Genomic DNA, 11,343 nt, shown 5'->3' on the forward strand with positions numbered 1-11,343 from the left:
AAAATAGCCAGGCATTGTGGCAGGCACCTGTAGTCCCAGCTACTTGGGAGGCTGAGGCAGGACAATTGCTTCAGCCCAGGAGTTTGAGGTTGCTGTGAGCTGTGATGCCATGGCACTCTACCAACGGCAACATAGCCAGGTTCTGTCTCCAAAAAAAAAAAAAAGAAGAAGCTCTTGAGAAAGCCTGGAGGATACAGACTTACCTTCTAGGCTAGTTAGATATAGAAGTAATAGAGTTTTTCAAACCTTGAAGATTTAGCATCACTGAACTCTCAATTTAGATTGCATACTGCATTCAGAGATGGCTTTCTGTGTCTGCTTGCAATCTGGGCAGTGGTGACAAGAAGTAGATGATACACAGCCACATTCTTTCTCCACTAACAAGTAGTTTAGAAGCTCATAGGCACGTGGCCTGCCCTCAACTGTCCTTCAGGGGACAGTTTTGCCAAATATGTCACCAGGTCTAACAAGAATCAGTGGCTTCCCTGTGTGCTTTTCTCTATCTCTGCCTTTTTGCCTACCACCTGACCAATCAAATAATTCAAATATATTCCAGATTTTAGATATTCCTACTTCTGGGTGCCAAATTCTGGATTAGTTATGGTACATGTTGCAAAAGCTGTAACAAAGACCCAAATAACATAACATGGCTTATACAAGATGGAAGTTTATTTTCTTTTTACATAACAGTAAGAGCAGTTTATGGTCAGTATGGCAGCTTCATAATTTAAAAAAAATGTAAACATTGAGGATGCCTCTTAACCTTGTTCATCTACTTTCCTAAATACACTGCCTCTAGTTCTGGGTCTCCCATCATACCAATGGAAAGAGTAGAATCCAGGCAGGGGAAGGTATGCCTGTTCCTTTAATGTTATGAACTGGGAATGGTACAATCACTTCGCTGATCGTATTGGTGTGGACTGAGTCACATAGACACACTGGAAGTGAAGTCTTTAGTGACAGCTATGGGCCCAGCTCAAAACCTATTACTGTGCTGTAGAAGAAAGGGAAAACAGATACCCGGAGATAGCTAGCTATATCTGCCATTGTCCATTTTTTCTACTGGGGTCTTGTCTTTTCTGTTGGGTTTTTGTTTGTTTGTTTTGGAGACACCTCTGTCCCCAGGGGTGGAGTGCAGTGGTGTTGTCATTGCTTGCTGTGGCCTCACACTCCTAGGATCAAGTGATCCTCATGTCTCAGCCTCCTGAGTACATCACCAGGCCTGGCTACATCTTTTTTATTTTTTGTAAAGACATGGTTTCACTATGCTGGTTTGGAACACCTGGCCTCAAGCAATCCTCCACCTTGGCCTCCCAAAGTGCTGGGATTACAGGTGTGAGCCACGTGCCCATCCTGTGGGATTTTTTTCATTTATTCTGGTGGGCTTCCTGTTCTCCTCTATTCTTATTTGTTTGCACAAATATCTATTATAGGAATTAGTCTCTTATAGTTTGAGATATTACAGATATAGTCTCCCAATCTAACATTTGTCTATTAACTTTATTTCCTTCCATTGATGCTCACAAACGGATTAGCTTTTGCCTGATTTCCTTTCGTTGTTGTAGTAACTCGCTAAAACTTGCTGGCAAGAACTAGACAATACATTCTGCTTTTTTCCAATTGCTACTTATTAAAATTCAGGTCTCAGTAGACATTCTTCAATTTTTAAAAATTGCTTCATTTCTGTTTAATCAATATTTCATTTCTTTTTCTTTGGGGTTTATACATCTAATGTGAGTATATTAGCTATTTGCTCACATAGAGTATTGGTAATTTTCATTACTATCATATATAGTACACGTATACACACACCTATATATAATGAAATATGTAAGTGTATACATATACTGTGGAACCTCCATAGTTGACCACCTCCCTACATTGCCCACCTTAAGTTGATCTAATTTTCACAGACCGGACTCACAACACATGTCTATATCAGTACAGTGGGCCTAGTGTCTTATTTTGGTCACTTCCATATGTTGGCCAGTTTGTTATAGTCCTTTAGGTGGTCTACAGAGGCCTATTATATTTCAACCTTATTCTACTTATAACATAAGTGTTGAATTTGCACACTTGAAATGGGCAATAGCTTTATTGGAGTTCATTATTTTAATTTTACAAACTTGGTATGAGACAATATAGAGAGGACATCTAGTATATTGCATTGTACACAGTGAATATTTAATGATCATTATGATTGTGTTGGGGTGCCTCAACACAGCTTGGGTTTTTTTTTTTTTTTTTTTTTGAGACAGAGCCTTAAGCTGTCCCCCTGGGTAGAGTACCGTAGCATTACAGCTCAGAGCAACCTCCAACTCCTGGGCTCAAGCGAGTCTCCTGCCTCTGCCTCCCAAGTAGCTGGGACCACAGGCGCCGGCCACAACGCCCAGCTATTTTTTTGGTTGCAGCTGTCATTGTTGTTTGGCGGGTCTTGGCTGGGGATTCAAACCTGCCACCTTACGTGTACGTGGCTGGCGCCTTAGCCGGTTGAGCTATAGGCACCGAGCCCACAGCTTGGGTTTTACAACCTAAAAGCTTATTATATGTGCAAACTGTTGTCTCCCTATTGACCTCAAAAACTATTTATTTATAAAACTAAAAGGTGAACATGAATGCTTTCTTCTAGGTGAATGGCTTTCTGCTCTCTCTGGTACAATAAACCCTCAAATTGGTCTCATGCTACATACCCTGGTCTCAACAGAGAGTCTATAAAACTATAAAATATATTCGTTCTATCACAAAAAAGTCTACCATATTATATGTTTACTTTGGCAACTTTTTTTTCACTCAGTATTTTACTAAAATTAATTCATTTATTTGCCATCAATGCTGTGTAATTTCTCATTGTGTGACTTTAATACAATTCATTTATCCATTGTCCTGTCAACAGGCATTTGCATTGTTTTTTTTGTTTTTTGGGGGGTTTTTTTTGCAGTTTTTGGCCAGGGCTAGGTTTGAACCCACCACCTCTGGCATGTGGGGCCGGTGCCCTACTCCTTTGAGCCACAGGCACCTCCCTGCATTGTTTTTAGGTTTTTGCCATTATAAACCATGTTGCCATTGAAAGTCTTGGACATATTTTTCATGCATACAAACAATTTCTCTTATCTGTAGACCTAGGAATCAACTGCAAGATCAGAGGGTAGGTGAATGTTAAACTTTGTGAGATAATATCAAAATGTTTTCTGAAGTAGTTATATAAATGTACATTCCCACTAGCAATATTCAGGAAATTCTATTGATCTATATCCACTCCATCCCTGGTTTTGTCAAACTCCTTAATGTTTTGCCCAAAGTGATATCTCATTATGACCTTAGTTTCTTTCCACTTATATCTAATAAGATTACACATCTCTATGTATATTCATTAGCCATATGTGGTTTCTGTTCTGGAAAATGCTTGTTCATGTCATTTACCCATTTTTCCATCAAGTTGCTGCTTTTCTTTGCCTTATTTGTCAGTTAATAGTATTGAAAATATCTTCCGCCCATGGTGATATGTTTTTTCATTTCTTCAATGTTCCTTACTGAACAAAAGTTCTTTTTTTTAATTTTTAAAAAGAATTTTTTTTGAGACACGTCTCATTATGTCACCCTTGGTAAAGTGCCATAGCGTCACAGCTCACAGCAACCTCCAACTCTTGGGTTTAAGCGATTCTCTTGCCTCGGCCTCCCAAATAACTGGGACTACAGGCACCCACCACAACGCCCAACTATTATTATTATTTATTTTTTTGGTTGTAGTTGTCATTGTTGTTTGGCAGGCTCAGGCTGGGTTCGAACCAGCCAGCTCCAGTGCATGTGGCTAGCGACCTAGCCACTGAGCTACAGGCACTGAGCCATGAACAAAAGTTCTTGTTTAGTTGAATTTGTTAAATATTTTCTAATTTTCTATCTTAAAAACTCTCTCTGGCTTCAAGTTCAAAATATATACACTTACATTTTCTTTAAAAACTTGAAGTCTTGCTTTTGATGTTTATGTTTAAATCCTTTTTGTTGTTGTTGTTTTGAGACAGAGTCTTACTCTGTCACTCTGGGTAAAGTGCTGTGGCATCAGCCTGCTTACAGCAACCTTGGACTCCTGAGCTCAAGTTATCCTCTAGCCTCAGCCTCCCCAGTAGCTGGAGCCATAGCTGCCCACCACAATGCCTGGCTAGTTTTTCTATTTTTAGTAGAAAGAGTCTCAGTCTTGCTTAGGTTGGTCTTGAATTCCTGAGCTGAAGCAATTCACCCAACTCAGTCTCCAGAGTGTCAGGATTATAGGCATGAGATAGGCGTGAACCACCACACCTGGCTGTGTTTGATTTCTTAATCTCTCTGGAGCAATGTGTGTGTGTGTGTGTGTGTGTGTGTAAGAAGGGATCTGTTTTCTTTCATTTTTCTCCCAGATGGTTAACCAGTTTCTCCAGCTTCATTTGTTGAACAGACCCTACTTCCCCAGTGACCTAGTGACCTGCTTTGCCTTCCCTGTCACTTGTCAAAGTTCTTCACGTGGCTGCATCTCTTTTTGGGCCTCTCTGTCCTTGTACTGGCACCATACTGTTTTAATTTGCTCTTCATTTTTAATTAGCCTTCATATTTGTGAAGAAAGGATCCTGTTTCTTCTGCTTCCCAAGATTGCTTTGGATGTTCTTGGCCTTTGTTCGTCCATATAAATTTTTTTTTTTTTTTTTTGAGACAGAGCCTCAAGCTGTCCCCCTGGGTAGAGTGCCGTGGCATCACAGCTCACAGCAACCTCCAACTCCTGGGCTCAAGTGAGTCTCTTGCCTCCGCCTCCCAAGTAGCTGAGACCACAGGCGCCCGCCACAACGCCCGGCTATTTTTTGGTTGCAGCCGTCATTGTTGTTTGGTGGGTCCAGGCTGGGGATTCAAACCTGCCACTTTAGGTGTATGTGGCTAGTGCCTTAGCTACTTGAGCCACAGGCGCCAAGCCGTCCATATAAATTTTAGAACCAATTTATTAAGTTACCAAAACATCTTTTGGGATTTTTAATGGAATTGTATTTAATGCTATGGCTCAATATGGAGATAGTTAATTTTTTTTAACTAAGGCTTCGTATGTCTAAACATGATGTCACTCCAAATTAAGTTAGAATCACCTTTGGTGTCTTTCTGTAAAGTTTTTTTTTACTTTTTTTGTACAGATCTTGCACATCCTTTTTTGTCAAAAATATTTTTATTGTCTTAAAAAATATCATTCATTTAGGCAAAGCTATTAAAAACACAGAAGACCTCTGACACAAAAGTGATATAACAAACAAAAGTGATGTAACAGGTATCCAAAATAAGTAAAAAATATGTATAAACCAAAATACATTTCAGATTAACTAGCTTTCATTTTTTCTAAAACTTGTAGGATTCTGGAAACTACTTAAAGATGAGGGAAAGGAAATTGGCCTAACACAGTGAAGTAGGCACAGCTCTGTGAAGTTGGCACAGACTGTGGTCTTAGCCTGGGTTTGTCTAGCACTCCGCTGTGTACATTAAGAAAATTACTTTGCCTGCTAGTGTCCCGGTTTCTTCAACTGGAAAGTGGAAATAATACCTACCTCATGAAGTTTAAAAAAAAAAAAAAATCAATGAAATCACAGATGTAACAGGCCTAGCATAGAACCTGGCACATAGCTTCCATTCAATATTTCCCTCTCATGATCGCTTGCACATCTTTTGTTATGTATTAATGGCATCTGTTCTTGGGGTTTAAACATAAATACAGAATATTTAGGCTCTAGCGATTTCAAACTGTCAAGAGAAGCTATGAAAATTTGCATTCTGGAGTTTTTTTAATTTTAAGAAGCATAATAAGTATACAGAAGAATGCATATATCAAAATGTACAGCTTGACGAATTATCACAAACTAAACATGCCCATATAAAAAAGTTAGAACATTGCAGCACCCCAGAAGATTCCATCACGCCCCCGTCTACGACTACATCATGATCCCCCCACAGATAACTATTGTCCTGACTTTTGATAAATGGTGTCCTTTTGAATACTATGTTACCAATTATAGCTGGTGTGTAGTAGCAATAACTTTTTTATATCTTTCCACCTTGACAAGTTTTCCTGTTTTTAAAAATAATTTTGTCATCCTCTCTGCCCTCTTGCCCTAGCGATGGAGGCCCGTTCACCATCTGTGTTGAACGTTTCCTGTCCTGGGAGCCTATGTCTCGGTCTTTGTAAACCCTTCTTTTTCTTCACTTTGTTCCATGCTTACCTTAAAGAAATGACATAAAGAAATAAATCATTGTGTCTGCGTGTGTTCACAGATGAAAGAAGTAAGGTTCAGGTAGTGAAGAACTTCGGCTGAAGATAAGGCTGCATATCAGATTTGAAGGCTGCTCTTGTCAACTTTACTCTGTTGAACTAATTTTCCACTTCATATTTTTCACTGAAGCGAAGCAGAAAGTCAGAGTCCTGATTTCTGCTTCACAAAAGGTACACGTACATGAAACTTTGTTCTATCCTGAGTTCTGCTGGATGGTGGAAGTCAAAACTGGGGCTACTTCAGTAGCCAGATGTGCCAGGGAGAACAAGAATTTCAGGTTTGATGAAGTTTCTTCAACATACTGAGCAGGGGCCGAACCATTCACCTTACGAAGCTTCTTTTATTGTGTCTGCCTTGTATTTTAGAGAGACCCATATTCAGGAAATGCCTTTCTGCCCGGGGAGATCTCCAGTGAGGATGAAGAGCCCTTAGCAGAACTGTCGAAGGAGGAATTGTGTGCCAAAATAAAAAGCCTGAAAGAAAAACTAACAAACACCCGAAAAGAAAACAGCCGACTTCGACAGTCTTTGGTCATGCTTCAAGGTAAACTTGGAGGAAATTGGCATTTTTAGATGAAAGGGAAAGTATCAGTGAAAAGCATTGCAAATCTTCTGTCAATGAAACAGAAAATCAGTACCCCAAAAGAGCTCAAAAATCACATTTTTTAAAAAAATCACATGATTGGATAATTTAAAAACAGAAGCATCTGCTGGAGCATCTAGTTTATTGCTCAAAAGATTTTAGGCTCTCCTACAAAATGCCACATATCGCATTCATTTAATGATGTTCAACAGATATTTATTGAGCATTTAATATAGGCCACTCACAGTGCTAGACCCTAGGGAGAAAAGATTAGTAAGAGAGAAAATTTGTCAAGGCTCTCACGATGTACTTAATCTTACTCTTGTCTCTACTAGGGAAGGGGCTGAAAAATGGGGCTTGTTCTGATCTATTATAAACCCACTGGAATTAATGATTTCATATATTACATTTTAGCTTTTGTGTTGAGGGAGTGATTTGGGGAAATAATTGCATGGGAAACATATAAAGAAGAAAGATCATCATACACAAATTCAAAACCACTTGGCTCAGTGGCTTTGTGTAGAATCCTAGACTGTGTTCAGTATTCTAAAAAACATGCTTTCCCTTTGGGGTGAAGCACCAGGCATTATTTTATACAGCTGAATATTGGACGGTGATGTCCCCTGTTGTAAAACAATAAATACTCAGAGCATTTTGAAAATAGATCCCTCTGGCTGCTGTGTAGAGAATGGGCAAAAGTGACACAAGAAGGTAGGGAAGAAGGGCCAGCAGAGAGATGCTGTAGTCGTCCAGACTAACACGGCAGCGCCCTGCACCTAAATGATGGACATGAAGAGAAAGAGGACAGTTTCATAATATTTTTGGAGACAGAAGATGGTGATGAGTTAGCTTGACAGACTAATGATGGATCACTTGAATTCCTAAGAGTCTTTATTAAAGTTTTCACCCTTTTAAAACTAGAAATTGCTACATGTATATGGAAAGATATTTATTCCATTGTTATTACCTCTTTATTTCTTCACTTTAAAATATTGCATATTAAAAACTGATGTGTGGCTTGGCGCCTGTGGCTCAAGTGGCTAAGGTGCCAGCCACATACACCTAAGGTAGCAGGTTCAAATCTAGCCCAGGCCCGCCAAACAACAATGACTGCTGCAACCAAAAAATAGCCAGGCGTTGTGGTGGGTGCTTGTGGTCTCAGCTACTTGGGAGGTGGAGGCAGGAGACTCGCTTGAGCCCAGGAGTTGGAGGTTGCTGTGAGCTGTGATGTCACGGCACTCTACCCAGGGGGACAGCTTGAGGCTCTGTCTCAAAAAAAAAAAAAAAAAAAAAACAACTGATGTTTTCTCCTGGTGAGGTTTTTGTAATAATAATACTTTCTATTTGAAGAATAAATACTTCCTGTTTGTACATAATCTGTTCCAGAATTTAGAGTAGTTTATAAACCCAGCATAAATTGCTAGTTAAAAGCATTGATCTTGGAGCTATAACCCTTTGTTTGCATCCCAGCTCTGCTTACTAGCTTCACTACTTTAGCCATGTCATTTCTTCATGCCCCCACCCTGGCTAAAATCTCCTCATCCAAGAAGTGGGGCAATATGTCATTTCTTTGTTGCTATGAGGATTAAATGAGATAATTAGAAGAAATGCTTTCCCGTGCCCAGCATAAGAGGAAGACTCAGTAATAGTTATTATTGTCATCATAATAACTATTGGTTGGTAATAGTTATTATTGTTATTATATAACTTTCTCTCCAGTTATTCATGAATGACTCAACCTTCTGGAGAGCCAAAGACAGTCTCTTCACTGGGGTGTCAGATCCCATCTCCTTTTACCTAATCAAGGACATTGTTCTAGGGATTCTGCCCCTCTCTCCTCTGTTATCTGTTTTTATTAACACCAGAACATGACATATAACCCTCTCACGCCCCCCCCCCAAAATTGTTGAGCAATTTTTATGACAAATATAGGTGAGAAAATTCTAAATAAAGAGTACTGAATCTTATTCAATAGCATAGAAGGAGAGTCACTGACTATGACCAGTTTTTTTCTCTCTCCTACTCTCCCAGATTGCCATTTCATTTCCTTCCCTATCTGCCAACTCCTACCACCTCCTCCCTTATCTTCACTCTCAGTTGATGACTTTGCTTCCTACTTCATTGAGAAATTGGAGGATATGAAGATGCTGCTGTCTTCCTACACCTGTGCTTGTATGCTCTACTTTCTCTCCAGTTATTTATGAATGACTCAGCCTTCTGGAGAGCCAAAGACAGTCTCTTCACTGGTGTGTCAGATCCCATCTCCTTTAACCTAATTAAGGACATTGTTCCAGGGATTCTGCCCCTGTCTCCTGCAAGATCAAGTTTTCCTTTCCTTTTCTTTCTTTTTTCTTTTCTTTTCTTTCTTTCTTTCTTTTTTGAGACCAGGTCTTACTCTGCTGCCCTAGGTAAAGTGCCATAGCTTCAGAGCTCACAGCAACCTCAAACTCTTGGGCTCAAGAGTTCTTCTTGCTCCAACCTCCCAAGTACAGGCACCCACTACAACTCCTGGCTAATTTTTCTATTTTTAGTAGAGACAGGGTCTCACTCTTCCTCAGGCTGGTCTCAAACTCCTGAGCCAAAGCAATCCACTGGCCTTGGCCTTCCAGAGTGTTAGAATTACAGGCATGAGCCACTATGCCCAGCCAAGTTTTCCTTTTCTAATGAATCATTCCTTTCAGTCTGAGATATACTGTTATTTCTCTCCCTAAAACAAACAAGCAAACAAACGAACAACAACAACAAAAAACACCTCTTTAGGCCATTTGCTTCTCCATCTTCTGCCCTATTTCTCTCCTTTTATAGAAAAACTCCTTAAAAGACTGGTTATGCACACTCTCTTTGATTTCTACCCCATTATTCTCTCTAGATACCACTCCATTCAGGTCCTTTTAATTCCATTATAATCCCTCTTTTCATGATCATCAGTCGAAAATCTCCATGTATTAGCTTGCTAGGGCTGTACTGACAAAGTCCTGCAGGCCGGGTGGCTTAAACAACAGAAATTTGTTGTCTCATTCTTTTGGAGGCTGGAATTCCAAAATCAAGGTGTCAGCATCACCGTGCTCCCTATAAATTTCTAGGGAAGCATTGGGTCAGGCCTCTCGTACCTTATGGCTATTCCGTGGATAAGGCAGCATAACTCTAGTCGCCACAAACTAGAATGTAGCCCCCGAAACCAAGTAGAAAAGTTGGCTACTGATTAGACTTCAGACAATAGGAAAAGTCAGCCACCTCCTACTGGTAGTGTAGTGTTCATTCATGCATTTATTCATCCAGTAAATATTTGTAAAATCCCTATAATATGACAGCACTGTTCTACGTGCATAGGAAAATCAATGCAAAAAAACAAAGATGTTCTGTAAAGCTTATATTCTAGTGTATAGGGGGAAGATGGTTAAAAATGTTTTTGAAAATATTAAATGATAGAATATATTAGATGATGACACCTGCTTTGAAAAAAATAGGCACTATAATGATAAGAATTTGAGGGAAGGGGGTGGTTTACAATTTCAAATATCATGGTCCTATGAGGCCTCCTTGTTAAACTAGTTAGGAACTAGGAAGATACTGGACAATTGAAATTTCATGCATAATCTTAATAAGAAAAAGGCCTTTTTGTAATAATGTTCCTAGGAACTCTTTGAACTAAGAGTCCTGGCTGTTTTCTTTATGAAGCCCACTAAGAAAAATAGCAGAATTTATACACCATTCTAGACATTCAGAACTGCAGATATGCATGTGTTAAGTACTTGAAACAAACCTTTAGGAATATACCTGACCAGCACAATAAGACATGAAAGGAAATAGGGGATGATGTAGTGTACAGAAGGGCATTAAAATGTCATTACTCCTAGAAAATGAATGTACACTTAGGAAAAATAAAGCATCAGCCCAAAACTAGACTCTTGTGACTTATAAGATTTCAGCAAAGAGTCAAAAATCAATAAGTTTTGAGACTTCTATTCCTCACCATAAACAAACATCAAATAACAATGGATAAAGACTTAAATCTAAGACTGGCAACTCTAAAATGACTGGAGGAAAACATTGGGGAAACGTTCCATGCGTTGGTCTGGGGAAGGATTTTTTGAATAAGACTTGAAAAGTACAGACAACAAAAGCAAAAACAGACAAATAGGGTTCCGTCAAATGAGAAAGCTGCATAGCAAAGGTGATCATAATCAACAAACTGGAGAGAAGATCTACAGCATAGGAAAAAATATTTACAAACAATGCATCTGACGGGGAGTTACTGTCTAGAATATATAAGGACCTCTAACAACTAAATCCAAAAAAAAAATTGACTAAGCGGTGCCCGTAGCTCTGTGGTGGGTAGGCGCCAGCCACGTATACCGAGGCTGGCAGGTTCAAACCTGGCCCAGACCAGCTAAAACAACAATGACAACTGCAACAACAAAAACAGCAGGACGGGCTCGGCGCCTATAGCTCAACCGGCTAAGGCGCCAGCCACGTACACCTAAGGTGG

General features: G+C 39.6%; 1 protein-coding gene across 1 annotated transcript in view; it reads left to right on the forward strand.

Annotated features, from left to right (window-relative positions):
* The window catches only part of BEND6 (BEN domain containing 6), a 47,417-nt gene that overhangs the window by 20,613 nt on the left and 15,461 nt on the right, over positions 1-11,343 (forward strand). The window contains exon 3 of the mRNA XM_003789662.1: positions 6,638-6,815. Within this exon, the coding sequence (XP_003789710.1) occupies positions 6,638-6,815 (178 nt within the window). The remainder of the gene's footprint in view (positions 1-6,637; positions 6,816-11,343) is intronic.

Source organism: Otolemur garnettii, unplaced genomic scaffold (genome assembly GCF_000181295.1).
Source record: "Otolemur garnettii isolate 467f Iridium unplaced genomic scaffold, OtoGar3 scaffold00035, whole genome shotgun sequence".
Classification (NCBI taxonomy): Eukaryota; Metazoa; Chordata; class Mammalia; order Primates; family Galagidae; genus Otolemur; species Otolemur garnettii.